Source organism: Octopus bimaculoides, chromosome 2 (genome assembly GCF_046866305.1).
Source record: "Octopus bimaculoides isolate indiv1 chromosome 2, ASM4686630v1, whole genome shotgun sequence".
NCBI classification, from domain to species: domain Eukaryota; kingdom Metazoa; phylum Mollusca; class Cephalopoda; order Octopoda; family Octopodidae; genus Octopus; species Octopus bimaculoides.
Window position 1 is genome coordinate 39,720,325 of NC_142929.1, and position 20,913 is coordinate 39,741,237.

At 36.8% G+C, this 20,913-nt stretch overlaps 1 protein-coding gene across 10 annotated transcripts in view; it reads left to right on the top strand.

Annotated features, from left to right (window-relative positions):
* Positions 1 to 20,913, top strand: part of LOC106879951 (innexin unc-9) — a 200,411-nt gene that overhangs the window by 23,966 nt on the left and 155,532 nt on the right. For 5 of the 10 annotated variants that reach the window (XR_016238748.1, XR_016238746.1, XM_014929711.3 and 2 more), the window contains exon 2: positions 5,510 to 5,576. The exons of the other annotated variants lie outside the window; for them this stretch is intronic. Coding sequence is in view for 3 of the 5 variants with exons in the window: in XM_014929711.3 (XP_014785197.1) it covers positions 5,510 to 5,576 (67 nt within the window). In the remaining 2 variants the exon portion in view is untranslated. The remainder of the gene's footprint in view (positions 1 to 5,509; positions 5,577 to 20,913) is intronic. 10 annotated transcript variants of the gene reach the window in all.

Below are 20,913 nucleotides of genomic sequence, written 5' to 3' on the forward strand. Positions count from 1 at the left end.
ACAACAGGTGATTTGTCTATTGAGGATCAAATGTTTGGACGGCACCTTAGCTCACGCTACAATCTACTCAACATTGCCTGTACAGGTGCATGGTGTGCCACACCTTAGATGTTGAAGTGATCGCAGAGCAATGTCAAATGAAGAGTTTTACTCGAGAACACAACGCGCCACGCGTTGTGTTCTCGAGTAAAACTCTGTTGTTCAGCAAGAAATTGCAGAACCCTCATCATCCAGTCTGCTACAAGGGAGTCCATCATCTTGTATGTATGTATGTATGTATGTATGTATGTATGTATGTGTGTGAATATGTGTGTGTATGTATGTAATGTATGCTTGTATGTCCGTACGTACGTATGTATGTATGTATGTATGTATGTGTGGTGTGCTTATTCTCGCACATTGATCTATATGGGCAGGAAAAATAATACTTTGGTAATTATTTCTACTCTAGGCACAAGGCCTTGAAAATTTGGGGGTAAGGAGGCTAGTCGATTATATCGACCCTAGTGTGTAACTGGTACTTATTTCATCGACCCCGAAATGATGAAAGGCAAAGTCGACATTGGCTATGACAATAGATACACCTCATGGTATCTGAACCACTTGAGTTGCGCTTACGCATTCTTGCTATCGTAAAAACAGAGAACTATTGATTGGCATGTTAGGAACCTATATGTAGCCAAGGTGGCTATTGTTTACAAGAACATGACAGAATCTGAAGGTTACTGTAATTTGCAGTCAATCAAGAAATCGAAGTCTTAGGATGCATGTATATAAACATTGTTAGAAACATAACAAATATGTATTTAGTCAACTGTGAAGTTTCGTGCCGAAGCCACGAAAACAAGCAAAATATTGTGAAGGAAAGAAATTGTTATCGCTTCATATATAGCATCTACGAAAACCGACTAAAAGAAAGACGTTGAAAGAGTTCTTGGAATATAGAATTTGTGATGAGTGATGTGACAGTAAATGAAAATATGAAATTATTTCTTGGTGAAATAAGTACCATCATGTTGGTAAAATATGATCTGTTAATACGTATTCAGAATATGATGGTATTCCAAGTTACCCTATAAATGTTGCGTATATCCACCTCTGCAGTGCTGTGGAGAAGATTCAGTCTGCATATCAAAAGAGGATTGTGTTTGAGATAAAGAAACGAAAATAGAGGAGAGCTGTAAAAGGAGACAGGTTGACAGCAAGGGAAGGTAATTGAGAAATAGATAATAACAGAGCTTTATATAAAGTGTACAAAGATAAAGAAGGAGGTGGAGAAAGAAAGAAAGAAAGAAAGAAAGAGAGAGAGAGAGAGAGAGAGAGAGAGGGAGACGGAGAAAGTTTGACATAGAGAAGCATTTTTAAAGCAAAGGATATGTTATTTATTAGTTTCGCAGACATGGATTCTTGCATTCAAATGTGTTGAATATGGTGTTTGCTTGGGTCTCTAAATAAGAGCATATGTACGTGTGTGTGTGTGTGTGTGTGTGTGTGTGTGTGTGTGTGTGTGTGTGTGTGTGTGTGTGTGTGTGTGTGTGTGTGTGTGTGTGTGTGTGTGTGTGTGTGTGTGTGTGTGTGTGTGCGTGTGCGTGCGTTCGTGTGCGTGCGTGTGTGTGTGTGTGTGTGTGTGTGTGTGTGCGCGTGTGCGTGCGTGTGCGTGTGTGTGTGTGTGTGTGTGTGTGTGTGTGTACATAAAGTCATTAGTTAGACAAGCACTCAGAAAAAAAATCAGATACAGAAAACTATAGAAACCATATTTGCAATCGATCAAGGCCTTTCCTATTTATAGAAGACTTAAGTCTCAATCACTTAATTCTATGCAAGTGTATGAGAGACATGTAGTTTCAAACTAAATACGTATAATCTTGTACAGAACCGAAGATAGCCGAGTGAAAGAAGTAAAGAGTAGACATCCGAAAGCTTGTTATTTCATAATCAGTCACTTCACTTCACTTCACATTGCTTTTGTGCATTTAGATGAAAACTAATACCAGCAGCAGTGGCAACGGTAGCAGCAGCAGCTGAGGGTTAACGCTTAGGCTGGACCGGCGCCCTGTTCAAGGAAACGTTTTGTACTTTTAGTCGCTGACATGTCACAGAACGAGGGATAAGCTCCAGTGTAAAGAGGCTGTAAACACTCAATGTTTATTTAATCACACTGGCAGCTTCGAGATTTCGTTGAAGTAATTGTATACTTTTTGAATGAGATAGTAGGCTAGGTGCAAGAGGCAAGATAAGGTCGTTTTGAACATAAAACAGGCAGAGTTTTGGGGCCGGATATTGTCGATTTAAAAGCTAAAGTATTAACTAGCGGTATAATTAACTGTTGTAAGCAGTGGACACGCAACAAAAGTGATATGTTCTTTGGATTGCTGCAATTCCTATAGACGAATGTTCGTTGTCTTGATATTTGAATGATGAAGGCAGCCAAGTGTTGACCTGTCAATATGTGTATTTTCATCGGTGACAACAACATAACAAGCTGGCTTGACAGAAGTCATAAAGTATTAGTGTGTACATTAATCAAGGGAAGTATACACAACGCATCTTATCACATTAAACACCTACTCAAAATTCACACCACCACATACTCTGCCTCTCCCTATATATAAGGCGTCGAATTTGTGACGGCTCCTTCATCGATAACTGATGAGGGATGTACTTGTCTACGCCTTTTGTATATTTTTTCCTGTTTTCCGTATGTTCCTTCGTTATCCTTTTGTGCCACATTTTACATACATACATACATACATACATACATACGTACATACATACATATTCATTGATTGATTAAACATTTCCTAAATTTTGATCAAATTGTCTTGGAAATGAACCAGAATTTACTCTGCGCATACTCACACACACGCACGCACACACACACACACACACACACACACACACACACACACACACACACACGCACACACACGTTTTTGTATATATGTAAAAAAACCCAGCAGATCAAGGCATAGGAGCGTAGGCGTTTATTGATAGGGAAGGTTACGAATACAAATATACAAAAAAATAGCGTTGTCTTATCTTTACTTAGTGACTATACTTTACTTACTTTAACATTTTGCAACACACTTTACATATATGTGTGTGTGTGTGTTTGAATGTATGTATGTATATATGTATGTACGTGTATGTATAATGTATGTACCTTGTATGTATGTATGTATGTATGTATGTATGTATAGTCATCCAAGAATACGTAAATAAGCAAGAATATGAACCCGTTTATTTGTCAATAAAGTTGGATGTTAGAATAGATATATTTCTGAAGAGAGGGTCACCATTTAACCACCACGTCATGTGATATGCCATTGTCTAATACACAATGCGAAACCGATCGCTAAGATCAGTTGAAACGGGGTTTTATTATTCTGTATAGTTTGATTTATATATATATATATATATATATATATATATATATATATATATGTTGTTGTACTTGGGGATGGTCATATTGCTAGTTTAGCCAATAAAAACACACGCACTGTATATTTGGTGTTAATTTGCTTCAGCTTTATATTACATTAATCTTGATCTTATTTCGGCCAGAGTTCTTTCGTCACACTTCTGTGACCTCATCAGTGGTCCTTTGTTTCCTTCTTTCTTATGTGTGTCTCACCTTGCTAACTATCACCCATTTTGCCTAAACTGGCAATATGACCATCCCCAAGTACAACAACATCTGTTTCAACACACGATTTCACATAAAAAATCTTGCAAAACAAATATATATATATATATATATATATATATATATATATATATATATATATATAAACCTTACATACTCACACACACACACAGACACACACACACATATGTATGTATATATGGATAAATCGTGAATTTATTTTCTTGTGGAGATTTGATAATCAGTTATATATGCTAATGTGGAAATGGAACGCTCGATTAGATTACTCGGCTCCTCCTACAGAAGGAACAAAAAAATCATCACGATTACTGTTAACTCGTTATTGACATTAACTAACAAGTGATTATGAAAGATAGCATGGGGAACAGGCTCCTTTGTTATTACATATTCGTTGATAGTGTACATTGATTAACTGAAGTAATATAACAATACATATAAGGTTGAATTTAATAAAAATAAAAACTTTAGATAACATGGTTTATATGCAGTCATTAGGTATTGTCGCATTCTGTTGAAAGTACTAGACTTCCAATGAGCTAGTAGATTTACACATGGCCTTGGCGTTTAGCTGGCATACGCTGTCTCAGTATTTTACTCTCGTCGAAACGCCGGTGTTAAAACGTGGGTAGCTGATGAAGTAGAATGTTCTCTATGTGGCTCGTGTGTTCTCGTCTACGTTTGTTTGCAATGTCCTGTACCCAGATATGCACCTATACATACAGGTGGATGTCGGTATGCACATACCTGTACGTATATATGCATATACTCATTTACTTTTGTTATATATATATATATATATATATATATATATATATATATATATATATATATATATATATATACATATGTAATGAGAAAGAGAGAAAACTGGGAAGGAGAAAGTGTGAAGCAAGTGATTAGGAGGGAGAGATGGATACAAATTTGCATACATTTTATTTCAACCCGCTAGCGTAGGTACTAGAATGTACAAATGGCAAAAAATGTCAAGTATCAGACTAATCTTCAGCAGCATTATCAATGTATATATATATATATATATATATATATATAATTCATGAGATATGTGTATATATTTACGCACATATTCATATATATGTAAGAACATAACAATGTACACACACACACACACACACACACACACACACACACACACACACACACACACACGCACACACACAAACACACACTTACACACACACTCTCTCTGTCTCTAACACACACTCTCTTCCTCTCACACACAGACACTCTCTCTCTCACCCACACACACATACGCACACATTTAAGAGAGCACATGCACATTTAAGCGAATATGCTTAAGCGAACACATGCATACACGTACATACAGGTTTATATACATATACCTTAGGACGCCTGGAAAGAGGACATTTAGCTGATTAGCAAAAAGTGCTTCCCCTGCATACTCCAAACACTGGCATACCAAGTGCCTCTCCTCTCTCTGCATTTTATATCACTACTTACAGTGGTTTCTGCTCTTTGGAGTCGGCAGGTCACAAGCTAAACCACTCAGACTCTCCCACATTACTCCTCTCTACTTCTCTCGTCACTTATATTTTCTTCCCCACGCAATGATGCGCAATTCTTCAGGCCTTTGGAATTTTAACTCTGCTTATATTATTTGTACGGTGGTCAGCTTCTAGCTATTTAAGAGGAACTCGAGAATCAACTCCAGCGGTCTCAGAGCTCCAAGTTCTCTCTTTAGACAAAGCTGCAATAAGCTATATGCAGTAAATACTCGATTTTAGTATCATTATTAGTTGAATATAACCGAATGCTCATTGTGTAGGATTTGTTCTCCATGTTTCTATTGTTGTCTAACTCCAGGTGAGACCTACACAAGCCGACGTATGATTGATGACATTCCGCAGTTAGCCGCCCCATCGATGGGAAGGTAGGATTTGTGTTAGACTAACTGCTATGTCTTGTAGATTAACCAAGTAGTGATTCTCTCGCTGCTGTGTTTTGCTACTTTACTCACTAGACAAATTCTAATTAGAGATTTCTAAGTTTAGATTATTTTAATTCCGGTACTGACAATTGAAGATATTAACACTATTAACCTACACCAACTATCTAAGCCCTCAGTCGAAGGTGACAAAACAGACTGATAGACTCTGTGTTTCCTCGTCGAATTAAAAACTAAATGGTATATTTGAGTAATTCACTTTCTCTTTAGTACTATCTTTCGTTAATTTATTGTGTTACACATTTCCTTGTGACGTCCAGAATAAACTGGAAAAAAGCCACCATTCTAAATATTTACCTTGATTCTACTAAGTTTTTGCTCATACTTCTTTGATTATAATCGCCATTGGATAAAGGCAGATATAACAGTGCCAAAACAGTCCCTATCGATAATAATGATAATAATAATAGTAATAATAGTAATAATAATAATAATAATAATAATCCTTTCTACTAGAGGCACAAAGCTTCAAGTTAATGGGGATAGGAATAGTCGATTATATCGACCCCAGTGTTTCACTGGTACTTAATTTATAGACTCCGAATGGATGAATGGCAAAGTCGATCTCGGTGGAATTTGAACTCAGAACGAAGTAACGGGCGAAATACCGCTAAGCATTTCGTACAGCGTGCTAACGATTCTGCCAGCTCGCCGCAACAATAATAATTTTTTCTACTGATGGCACAAGGCCTTGAAATTTTGCGGGAGGGGACTAGTCGATTACACTGGTGCTTAATTTATCGGCCACAAAAGGATGAAAGGCAAAGTCGACCTCGCTGGAATTTGAAATTTCTCTCTCTCTCTCTCTGATACTATAATGACCCTTGTTTAAATCTATGTTTGGTAGGAATTATTTGTGTAAATGTTTGTCAATACCAAATCATTTGTTATGATTTGCTTGATCGAATTAAATATTATTTTCAGACAAAATCAACAGCACATGATAACATTTGAAACTTAGCATTATGCGCATGTTTGCCTGGATTTCTTTTGTTTGGAAACGCTTCAGTTTAATTTCCTCAAGTGACTTATTACAAGGCGCATTCCAAAGTTTTGAAGCTTTTTCAGAAGAGACATTAAATTTTAAAGAATCACAAAGCTCTAATCTCTTTCAGATTAGGATCCTGTAACATTAATACACTTGTAGTAGCTCTACAGTCACTTCGTGAAGGCTCCATTGAAGTCCTCCAAACTGAAGGTGTCCAGGACACTTGTCACAGCCTCCTTCATTTTCTTCAGCCTGGAGAACCACCAGAATTCACAGGGATCAAAATCTGGACTCTAAGGAGTGTGAGGGACAGGTTTGACACCCATTTCCATCAAGTAGTTTGTTACCATGATGGAATTTTGGTTTGGTGAATTGCCCTGATATACGTGCTCTGATATTTTACGACGAAATCTCTTCCTGAACTCCCTCAAAATCTCCACTAAGTAATCTTTGTTAAGCACCTGACTAGAGGAAACCTGTGAATATAGATGATGCACTTGCTGTCGACAGAAGGGAATCATCATGAGCTTCCATGCGGCTTTGCTTTGCCTGGCCTCTGGTGCGAGTGAAAAAATAGATGCTCGCCTCATACAAGTTAATTCATAAGCAATCTGGTGCATTTCATAAGTTTCTGTGGTTATTTTACCTAGTTCAGCAAAACTTTATTGCATAGCGAGCTTCTAGCTTGTCTTTATGCCCCGACTGCATTCAGCAAAATTGTCAGCTGTGACAACCACTGTCTAGTAGGGTATGTTCAAAGTGTCGTTACAATCATCTCCTTCAGTCTGGAATTCAAAAAGATATGCAGCTTGGTTTAGTAGATGTACAGTAATGATATACTAAAATTACAATAATCTAGGACAGTTATAAGCGCCTCTCCTAAAAAATTCTGAAAACTTCTGGAATGTACCTCGTAGGTTCCTCAAACTTTTCGAATATGCCACAAATTATTGATTGGCAAAGCGATTTCTCACCCGGAAAGAAATCTGAAATATCTAAGTTCTTCATCTTCTAAGTTTGCTAGACGTCTCTAACCTCATTCCTTTGACATCGGACTTTTGTATGCAGTAAGATTGCTGAAATAGGATTCCGCATCCTAACATAGATTTGCAAATAGATTATTATTCATTGTGTGACATTTAACGAAAGTGATAATTTTAACTTCACCGTCTATCACTGCATTTAGCTCAGAACGTTTTTTTAGCCACTAATGCCTTCAATGCAATGAGTGAATATATGCATTGCAGTATTAAATTTAGCCTGAAATACTGTTTTTACAGTCATTGCTACCGTATTATTGTTATTCCACCTCAGACGCAACTTCTTTAAAAAAAAAAAACATGGTGCACTTTGAAGAAAACAAATTTATTTGTTGTATGTTCATCTAATAATCAACAAAATAATAAGTCCTTGTGCATATTATTTTCATATGGCTCTGATAAATTCCAGTAATTGAGTCACATTTGCATTGTCAGTGAATTTGTCAAACTGAATCACAAACTTAGCACTTTCTTTAATTCTGCTCAAATTGGTTATTGAACATTCCTGCAATTCCTTTACATACTGTATTATTTGACATTCGATTTTTCTAATTTAGCCCACATAGTTCTTTCCGCAATAGTTCCTTTGAATCTGTCTATTTACTGATGGCAACACAAGATCTTCGTCAAAGTGTATGTCTTATATTTTTAATTAAACATCGGACCCTATAATATGCTCTTTTATTATGTTTCTTTTTAAACTAGTGTATGGTTTTCAAAAATTTTCTGATTTTCAAAGATTTCAGTAATCTTTCAATAAGCATTAACGAATCACTTCAGTCAGAAACATAACTAATATCATGATACCTTTTTCATTTAAGCGGCTTCATAATTTTATTCCTACGTATTCCAAACAATTTAAGCCGATTGAACGGCGCTCTTCGTGTCTAAGAGCAAAAATAAACATATGTAGCAAAAAGATTCGTTGTACTTCCTTTTTTTTGTGGAGCATTGTTCAGCTTCTACAGTTTGGTTCACTTTCCGATTCTTGTTCCTGCATACACACGTTCTACAGGAACTATTATTCAATATTAAATTTAACCGTTTATGCATGGGAAGGCACTTTCAATTCTGCGCAATAAAAATTAATACTTTGTAAATAACTATAAAAATAAACTGAAAACAATAAGTAACTTGAATTAGTCAAGAACAATCTATATTTATAAGTATTTAAATATCATAAATTCGAAATTAAAGACTTATTTTTATAAGTATTGAATTGATTTTATGTGATATAAAGTTCTTCTGGAAATTTAAAAATTTTAAAATATAGGTCATTATTTCTGGACCTTGGGAGTAAAGTGTCTACAGTCGAAGTTAAATTATCTCAAAAGGCATCTACTGTTGCACTATAACTAATTGCCTGTATATGAAACATATTTCTTGATGGTAACTTCAAGTTCATACATGTAAACACACATCGTTTGAACGCCACTCGTTAAAAAAAAACACAACAACAAAAAGCGCACTTCCCTCTTCTTAGATCGTTAATATACGACTGAACGAAAAACAAAGGGTGCCAAATGTTGCAAAGCACACTATCTAACATGCTTCAAATCATTATATAATCAAAATTTCATTATACTAACCTAATAAAAATGAGTGTTGAAAAAAAGAGAAAGAACGATTTTATTTGTAGATGCTTGGCTGCATCATCGACAAAAATGTTTTCCTCATATTTTCTCTTTCTTTTTTTTTTATTTTAGAATATTGCAGTAACCATTAGATGTGGTCGGTCTCAGTGTATAATACCTCGTAAACTAAGCAAGAACAGAGAAAAGGGTTATGCAGCTCTCTGTTGTTCTGTTCTTGTACAGAATTCGTTTCATATTTGTATTATATTTCTCATAGACAAATTTTCTTGCGTGTATATTTTAAGCATCTTTTTTTTATACTCAGATAAAATACTCTCATAAAAAGCAAACAAGTTTTGGTAATCTCTGTGAATATTCCGTGATATCGGATAATTTTTTCACAACACCCTTTGGGTAGCGACCCATTGCTTAAGAAAAAAATAAGTGAACTAGTTAGAATAAAATATTTCACCTGACCTTGTTTTATCTTGACCGTTTCCAATTTGTTCTCTCTAGCAATGTGTTCTAGAAAAACACACAGGAATGCAATACGATTTAATCTCGACAGAAACGCTAAAATAATCGCTCACACACGCATACACTTGCACATGCAATCTCTCTTACGTTCTCTCTGACTCTCTCTTTCTTTCAGTCATCCTTTGTCTACTGCCTTCTCTTGCTCTCTGTTACAGGTTTGCTATTCATGCTGTCCATTCATTCACTCCCATGCACACAATTATACTTTTTATTGAAATTGGCATTTACTATAATTCTTCCTCTTCTCCTTTTTCTCTCTCTATTTTTAACCTGCTTCCACCCCTTCCTTTCTACTTTGCTCTTTCCTTTCTTTTCTATTATGCATTCTTACTCTTAAATTTTTGCAATCCGCATTTCTTCCCTTCCTTTCTTTTTTCGGAGGTCAATACGAGTTGGCACTATTATCACTTTGGCACACTGTAGTGTATCTGTCACTGCTGTTATAATGGTTTCCTTTCATTAAAGATAAGACCTGCGGAATAAAGTAATGAGATATAGTGTGGTGAATTAATGCCAGTCGACATTTTGTTGTTTAAGGTTCACATATTTATGAGAATTGACACTTCATCAAGTAAATAAAAGTTCTCTTGAGTCAAAGAATATCTTACACACATAAACACACACACTCTCTATACATATGTGTACATATACGTACATATATTTAAACACACATACACGTACATATATATAGGTTTGTGTGAATGTGTATGTATAAATACTCCTTGACACACATATAACCATGTGTGTGTGTGTGGTGTGCATAGTGTATGTGTGTGTGTGAAGGGGACGTATTTGTATCTGCCTTACATTATGAAGGCTATGGTGGAGATTTAGCAATAATGTTTTACGTTTTCTTGCATTGCTAGGTAAAAAAAAAAGATGATCTGACGACTAACAAGTAGCCTTAATGTTATTGAAGTGTGAGCTATATTCGCAGGAAGCTTTCCGGCCCAGCGCTTCAAGCTAACAAAAGACTCACCAATTATATCGTGGTGCATAAGCCTAGAACTGCAGCTATTATTGTAGTTGAAATTTCAACACAAAGGAAGGCTCGCTAAAGATTTCGTCCTCTTCTAAATGGTTCTACAAAATCAAAGGTATAAGAGTGGTGGTTAAGAAGTAGCGCAGTTGCTGCTGCTCTTGTTAATACTGGCTTCTGATGCGTCATCACTCCTATCATTTTCCCTTTAGTTAATTTAATGAATACATGTGTTAGTTATCGTCTAAATTCGGTGTGTGGATTAGTGGTTACGACATTCGACGCACAATCGTAAGCGCATTTTGTCCTTGGCTCTTCAACCAGTCATTGAAGTTAGAGCTTGAAGAAAACCGACCGTCTTTGGTTTGAAGATGACGCGTGTTCTTCGATCAGGATAATGCTTGGTCACATACAGAGAGGATGACATTCGAAAGGGTGGAGCAGTTTGAATGGGAAATAATGCCCCACTCGCTATATACGCCGAGCATTACCCCATTTGATTATCATTTATTCCTCAGTCTTCAAAATAATTTGGACGAAAAAATATGAATTCTGTAGACGCGGTTAGGAGAGTATTGGAGGAGTATACGCTCTTCCAGAGAGATGAACGAGTATTGTAGAAAATGAAGCAGAGTATATTTTAGATTAAAAAAAGACTTTATCTTAATTTTGAAAAAATAAAAGAAGTATTAAAAATACCCGCATTATTTATGGAATGATCCAATACTTGCACGTTAATTTTACGAGTACGCCGTTTCGTTGATCGGACCAACTGATGCACTCATCGTCGTAACAGACGGAATGCTAGTTTATATGTGTGTGTGCTGGTGGTGGTGGAGGCATGTGCGCGCATGTGTGTGTATGTATATTTAGTCAAACACTGCATCTTTCTGAAATACTTAATTTATCATCCCGCAATAATTCAAATATGAATTTGCATCAACTTCAACCAATTACATTCACCCTCAAGAGTAAAAATAATGAACAACAAACAAATAAAGGCCAAAACAAGACTATCGTTTCATGTCATACTGGAAAATTTAACTGTTGGTGTTATTTTTCTTTTATTACCACTATCAAATTATCAAAGGCTCAGTCTTTGAATTCTTGTGCTGTTCATTTTCAGGAAGAAAATTTATTAGTAGTATTTTTTGGTTTAGCTAAATTTCAAAGCATCTTTCAGCTTAATTTTATTATTGTTTGTTAAGATGCTTAAGGCTTTCACCGCACTATGATTCTTTATGCATGTGTGTATGTATAAATACAGAAAAAAAGAGAGAGAAAGAGAGTGAGAGAGAGTGAAAGAGAGAAAGAGTGAGAGAGAGAGAGAGATGTGAGAGAGCAAGAGAAGAAAGTGAAACAGGCCCACTGATGTGCCGAGGACATCTTTATTGATTTCTATATACATTTATGCATGTATGTATTCCATATGTGCCCTCCCACACACATGTTGAACTATTGACTGATTAATACTTTCTCCATATAAAGGTATCTGACAACATAGCTTCCATCGCAAGCAATACATTTGCATCATCATTGGACCCAGCACTCAAACACTCTTCGAAAAATTTCAAGTATGCACTGTTGTATCTACTTATTCACTTTGTATCATCAAATTATTGTTTCTCAAAACTGTTCCTTTGGAGCAAACAGGTGGGAGTTGGAGGGTGCGAAATCTAAGCTGTAGGGTGGCTGGAGAACCACTGAGCAGTCTAATTTGTCAGTTGTCTGATTTGTTGGTGAAGGTGTGTGTGGTCATTATATTGTCATGGTGATTGTGCATCTTTTCAAATTCTTGTTCAATCTCTACATCTTAACTTCTCTAAGTTTCTTGAGTGTTTTAATGTACTGCTTGTTGTTCACAGTACGACCACATTACAGAAAATCAAGAATTATGACACCCCCAAAAGACACCATGACTTTGTGTGCTGACTACTGGCTCGTCAACTTCTTAGGTCATAGAGAAAAGGCGTGACGTTATTCCATGTACAAAGCTTTATTTCCAGAACATAAAAATAAGGCCATGTTTCATCGCCTGTCATCAGAGCGGAAGAAACTTGTCTTCATTACATTCAGACGCTTCCATTAGATCAGTGCAAACTTCCACCGTTCACGCCTTCAAATCCATTATCAATAACCCAGGTATCCACTTTGCACACACTTTCCGAAACCCAACGTTTTCCATTGTCTTCTGTAATGCACTGTGACCACATTTTAGCTGTGCAGGAAGCTCACGAATTATGACTCCTCCGTCCGTTCGCTATTGATTCGAGTCAGTGATTGAAACTGGTAGTCTCTCATTGTTTGGTTTGTCTAAAACACTAGTTTTCCCATCCTTAAACTTTTCCAACTATTTATGCACAATGCTGATGCCAATGATATCATCTTTGTAAACAGTTTCTAGCCTTCCACAAATGTTGGGTAGCCTGCCCACTTTGTCAAAAATTCATTCATAGAACGTTGTTTCTGCTGGGAAATAATCATTTGCAATAAAAAAAGAACGACAAGAATTAATATAGGCGAAGAGTTACTCTAGCAAGAGATGCAATTTGAACGACCTATGTCAGTTAATAAAATGTTACATTTTTGCATTACTTTCGGTACAACCTGCGTACATGTGTGTATATAATTATCTTTGCATGTGTTCTATATGTTTTAATCTCGTATATTTATTTTTGTTGTTGTCATTTGTTGCTAATTATTTAGTTTAAATACAGTGTTATGCATTAACGTCATTGCAAGAAAGGAACACAGAGGCTTGCTAAGTAGATCAAGAGGCATCTATTGGTGTTATATATCGCAGATGCTGTGTAAAGTTAATCCTCCGTTAGCTCATGCTGCTCCTATGAAAAAATATATGCAAGCTGCCAAAGATAACTACAGCAATTATCATATTGAATAATCAAGAGATTACAGATAAAGCTATGTTTATCCACTCTAAGCGTCTTTGCCTTATTATTTATATATATCAGCAGGGGGTGTCATTATGAGATGTAGTAGCTGTAGTGAAGATGTCCGTATTAATGATGCAAGAATAGTAGTAGAGTGGGATGGATTGTAATGTTGGAGAAGGAGGTAGGGAGATTTGCTGACCTCAGAGAAGTGTAGTTCTCCTTAGAAACGAATACACCCTGCGCGAGCTATGACGCTCAGATTAAAAGCAAAACCACAAATAAATACAACAGCATAAAATCTCGAGTAAACAATTACACACACACGCACACAAACACTCACATAACACACACACACACACACACACACACACTCTCTCTCTCTCACACACACACACTATTTTTTACAAGCTGAGTCTGTGTGAGTTCACTAGTTGGAATTCTCGTTTCCGACCTTTAGTCGCCTGAAGATCAGACACGAGGAACTGCGAATAGATTCACGTGCAGAAATAGCCTTATGTAAATAATGATATTTTACTCTAGCTAACGTTATTGAGTACTCTTCTACATGTCACGCAAGTGTGAAACGGACAAAACTATCCATTATGTATCTGTGTGTGTGAGAGAGAGAGAGAGAGAGAGAGAGAGAGAGAGAGAGAGAGAGAGAGAGAGAGAGAGAGAGAGAGAGGAAGAGATAGAGAGAGAGATAGAGAGAGAGAGAGAGAGAGAGAGAGAGAGAGAGAGAGAGAGAGGGAGAGAGGGAAAGAGTGTGAGTGAAGGATTATGTGCATGTGTGTGTTGATTATGAAAAATGTTATTATGCAAAAATTCCTGATCCTCATTTACGAATTTTTCATAGCTCTTTCTTATCCCATCCTATTTTTTAGATAAAACCACAGATCCTTACTGCATCGATATAACTAGACTGTGCATTTTTCAAAATCTGTTACATGAATATTCGAACCGTGTATTATACCTGCTTTTTCTAGGAAAGATTCAAAGAATGATGTGTAAAGGCGGTGAGCTGGCAGAACGGTTGGCGCACCGGGCGAAATGCTTAGCGGTATTTCGTCTACCGTTACGTTCTGAGTTCAAATTCCGCCGAGGTCGACTTTGCCTTTCATCCTTTTGGGGTCGATAAATTGAGTACCAGTTACGCACTGGGGTCGATGTAATCGACTTAATCCCTTTGTCTGTCCTTGTTTGTCCCCTCTATGTTTAACCCCTTGTGGGCAATAAACAAATAAGAATGATGTGTCTATTTTGATTTATTATCACGAGATGATTTTAATCTTATTTAAATTTTAGCTGCAAGAATCTGGGAGCAATCTTTAATAAAAAATACAGCTGAACTGAACACAGGCATATCTTTTTATAACACGTTTCGAAGAAAGCAAAAACTGTTCTACATGCATACATGCATGCATACATGCATGCATACATGCATGCATACATGCATGCATACATACATACATACATACATACATACGTACACGCACACATGTTTGTGTGTGTGTGTGTGTGTGTATATATGTGTGTGTGTGTGTGTGTTTGTGTGTGTGTGTGTGTGTGTGCGTGTGTATGCAAGTTTGTGTGTGTGTGTGTGTGTATATATACACACACGTAGTTAAAGGATGTTCTTAAAGGTATAAATCCTGTGAAGATTAACTAAAGGAAGTGAATCACTATAAGTACTGAGCGTGAGATTATCCATACTTTTACTGACAGTGACATCAATGTTTCGGTACCAGTTGGCAACCTCAGTCTGTTATCTGTACGACACACCCCTATTGGCAAATCTTGGACGTCACTTTGCAATAGATTAACTATATATATATATATATATGTGAGCATATGTATATTTGAGTGTGTTTTGTGTGAGTAAGCTATCTGTTGTCATTATTAGTGTCACACTAATCCTGCACTAACCCACAGGATGTATTAAGTTGCGATTACTCACACTGAAGTGCTTAAACAATTCTTTTCTAGAGTTTGTAAAGATAGAGCTATTAGCATAATGGCTCCAAGCAGATCAATGCCATAAATTGACGCATTGTTTACCACAACATACTTACCGTTAATGCATTCTTTTTACTTGTTTTAGACATTTGACTGCGGCCATGCTGGAGCATTGCCTTTAGTCGAACAAATCAACATCAGGACTTATTCTTTGGAAGCCTAGTACTTATTCTATTGGTCTCTTTTGCCGAATCGCTAAGTTACGAGACGTAAACACACCAGCATCGGTTGTCAAGCGATGATGGGGGGACAAACACATACACAAACATACACATGCACATACACACAAGCACACACACACACACACACACACACGCACACACACACACACACACACACACGCACACACACACATATACGACGGGCATCTTTCAGTTTCCTTCTACCAAATCCACTCACAAGGCTTTGGTCGGCTCGAGGCTATAGAAGACACTTGTCCAAGGTTCCACGCAGTGGGACTGAACCCTGAACTATGTGGTTGGTAAGGCTGAAGGATAGGTGGAAAATACATAAAACTCTTCTCAAAAGATGAATGACTTTTTCGAGGAGTAGTGGCAACCGTTCTGCTTGTACTCGGATGCCTGGAAATCATCTTCAAAGTGAAGTGCGCAGCTACGTAATTAACATATATGAATATGATCTGGAAAAGCTTTTACTCCCCACTGCCCATCCCCACATATTTGAGTAAAACATCTTGTGCAGAATGACAAAAAAATAGTAACACGAAAAGACACACACAAGACGTAGACAAGCTGATCCCTCGTCAGTTATCGACGAAAAATTCATGTAATAGCTGTATGGCAAGAAACTTAATTACCAACCACATGGTTCCAGGCTCAGTTCCAGTCCGTGGCACCCTGGGCAAGGGTCTTTTACTATAGCTTCGAGCCGACCAAAGCCTTGTGAGTATATTTGGTAGACGGAAACTAGAAGAAGCCCGTCTTATATATATCTATATATATGTGTGTGTGTGTATGTGTGTGTGTGTGTGCGTATGTGTGTGTGTGTGTGTGTGTGCGTGCGCGTGTATTTGTGTCGGTGTTTGTCCCCCATCACCGCTTGACTACTGGTGTTGGTGTGTTTACGAGCCCGTAACGTAGCGGTTTGGAAAAAGTATGGATGGGTGTTTGTATACATGTGTCTCCTGCTGAGTAGAACGTATGAGCCATGCAGTTGTTTTTTTGTCAAATGAACTATCACCTCATTGAATTAGTATGTATCACTCTGTACAATTTACGGACATGTGTACTCTACTCTGATGTTGAACAGTGCGCGACAGTGTAATAAGAGTGAACCATTGAATATTGTCAACAATCCATTCATCTCCCTAATTCCATTTATAAGACATGAGCGGTACGAGGCTACCTTGCAATGGTATGGAACCCACGTTCTCATGATTGCGATGTAAACGACGCATCGTGTCAGAAGACTGTATTCTCCACTTCCCCTGATAGATTTGATATCATTGGGTATCATCTCACTCTCATTGATATTGAAAATTTTCTTCTATGCTATTCTGGAAATGTAGTCTTAAAACTGGAAGCACGCTTTAGACAATGTTGGTCTTGATTTATAAAAGGATGCGATAATCATGGCGGAACGTAACTAATTTTAGACACATCTCAGCACGGTGAACTTAAATATAAAATTACGATCAGCTACAATAGACTAATGGAACGCTTTTCAAGGCTACAATGCCCTCACTATCAAGAGCAAGTATATAGGCGCAGATAACGATTGTGAAGTTAAGAAGCAAACTGCTTAGCCTATTACACTCTACCTTGGCAAGTGTCTTCTGCTTTAACCTCAGGCCGAGAAAATCTTATGCGTGGATTTGGCAGATAGAAAATGAAAGAAGCGCCTGTCACACACACACACACACACACGCACACACACACACACACACACACACACACACACACACACACACATATATATATATATATATATATATATATATATATATATATATATATATATATATATATATATATATATATATGTGTGTGTGTGTGTGTGTGTGTGTGTGTGTGTGTGTGTGTGTGCGTGTATGTTAATATAACTATATGTATGTGCATGTAGTTTTGAGTTTGTTCACGGCAATGGCTCGACAAACGGTTTGCTTACGTTTCCATAACCTTGTGCTGCGGCAAAAGAGAACAATTAAGTCCCAGGCATAAAAGATAAGTACTGGAGTCGACAGCATCCCAGCGTTGCCACCGTTAAGTAACTGAAGAAGTAATATATATATATATATATATATATATATATATATATATATATATATATATAGCAGGTAGGGTTTACCGCCACTAACTTTATCACCACCACTAACTTTATCACCACCACTAACTTTATCACCACGTTAAAGTGGCGATAAACACAACTTTTTCGGTTTGTATACAGAGATTTTCTAAACACACACACACACACACACACACACACACACACACACACACACACACACACACACACACACACACACACACATACCCCCCCACATATATATATATAGGGGTATGTATGTATGTATTTTTCGATCGGAAGGCACTAAGATATGTAGCTTTAGAGAAATTTCACTGAGTACTTCTTACATGAGCAGATCTATGATGAAGCTTTCCAGTTTGGAGCATTTGCATCTTGTCTTTATTTGGGTCTTCCTTCTCTAATTTACTTTTCTGCTATATTACGCGGTAGGGAACTGTGGGTTTCTAGCAGCTTCACCTACACCGTAGAGGCCCTTGATATTGATTTTTTAGCACCGTATTAATCTGATCGAACTGAGCTATGGTAAGTGGCGTACAAGTCGTCACCATTCTGTCTTTGGTATAACAGAATGTACATTGTTCAATATATCTTTCATATTTTAGTTTAAAAGGACGGAGATCCGACATGCATTTCTGATCGTATCTGTTTCTGCAGATTTCTCTATGTGAGTGTGGTTGTGCGTGCGTGCATGCGTGCGTGCATGTATATGCGTGTGAGTATGTGTGTGTGTCCATATTTGTATCGAGTCTCTGACTGATACATAAATTCACAGACACATGTACATGCTCTCACTCCTCCTATTAATATAACAACACATTCACATCATTATATATATATATATATATATATATATATATATATATATATATATATACACACATCGGTGAAAGATACACACATTGGCCAGAGAAATATATATCATGTGTAAGTTTGTTTGTTTGTGTGTGTGAGCGTGAAATATTTACAAATTATTGATAGACCGATACGACGATGAAAAAGATATTTCATTTATTCCACCCGACTCACAAAGTCCTGCTTTCTACATTCTTGCCAATGCTATGAACTAATGATGTTTTTTTTTTCTCTGGAAACTTATAACCAATTGTATTATCATAGCTCACGGTACTTATGATATATAGTATAAAGAAATAACCGCTTCTGTTTTTGTGGTGAAGAATGGGGGAATCGGCATTGCAAATGATACTATTGCTTTATGTAACAACGCTAGACCATATGGTATATTGCAACATTTTGTATATCTGTAACTGACATTATTGCTGTTGATTTTATCACCGTTGTTTTCGTGTTGGCTTATTAGTATTTCATGTTGTTTCTTTTTGAAAATTATCCATATAACATTGTTGATGCTGTTTCAGAACGTGTTGCTGAAACATAAGCTTTCAATTGCAAAACACCTTTTTCCCCACCTTTCAGTATCTATTATTTTATCATTAGGCCATGTTGTAATGTCTAATTGTACTTTCTTCTTCTGAATTCTATAATGGTGTCTGCGATACCGGGAAAAAGGTAAGCTGCTAATTAAGCTAGACATCTTCTAGCTTAGGGAGTGTCTACCTTGTTGTTTTTTTTTCAAAAGAAAAAGATAAAAAGAAAACAAAGAAAAATACGAAATCTTTCCTTTCTACAGATATTCATTTGTGTGTGTGTATATATATATATATATATATATATATATATATATATATATATATATATATTCGTACTAAAACAGACACACACACACACTCACACACACACATATACACATACACACTGTTTTAATACTCAATTTAGGCAACGACTACAAGCTTTTCGGTTAGCATAGCATTGAAAAATAATAATTAAATACAGTTAGGGACTGAGTGATGCCGCTTAGCTTTGGGAATGATGTTAAAGTGAGTTTCACACTTTCAGCTGATCTGTTGTTTAATGTGTTCTGACACAACATGAAATATATTATTCTACTTTGAAAATGTGTTATTATTTAGCTTTACTTAGATGTGTCATTGACCCTGTTGAGCATAGTTGTGGATTTTTAGTTTCAGGTCAGTTCTGATTACAAAACGTGACCTTGCAATCATATCATATCATGTAGTACATTAATCAGTATATCATCTTTGAAATCGGTATATGGATTTTAAGGATCATTCATTTGCTACTTCTCGTATAGCGGTTCTCACAGTTCTCACAAGTTACCGCTTTTTCTCTTGACTACAAAAGTAGGAAGACAGAGGAAGATATGACCTCCAAAGGCTGGTGGTAGAGGAGAAGATGGAAGGTATCCCTAAAGCGGAAATCTAGTCTCAATGCTCGTAAGAGAATTGAGTCTGCTAAAGTTACCCAAGCCGTCAAGATGTGGTCGATTCATTACTATTTATGTAGGCCATTACGGGATTTGAACTCTAAACACAAAGTGCCGGAGCAGATACTCCACGACATTCTGTCTAATTGCGTTTGCAGTTCTGTCTATCTTGCACCCTAAATTGTTATTCTGCTTTTTTTATCAGCCCTGAGGAATGGAAGGCAAAGTTGAACTTCGCAGGATTTGACCTCAGAGCGCAAGTTGTTTGAACAAATACTGCGAAGCATTCTGTCCAACACACTAACGACTCCGATGATTCATCGATTTGCTCCCCCAGTCCTGTTTTGTATCTTCTTGTAATTACAGGTAATATTATGGATCCTGAAAACATCTCTTGACTCTAATTTAACTGATTCCAATGTAATATCTTTCATTTTCATTTTTACTCTTCTCTAAGTGTAACTTTGGTTCTGTTGGCCTCATGTGGAAAGGCCATAGTGGAGCAAGCTTCAGATTTCCATCCAAGCAACATAAAGATTTTTGTTCTTTTGGTCATCAATGAGCTTTGCAGTGAAGACAAACATTGGAGATGAGAGTCTCTTCATAATTTTACGGTAACACAGAGAGTGCATCCAGGTCCCGGATGTGGTTCCTCAGTAAGATT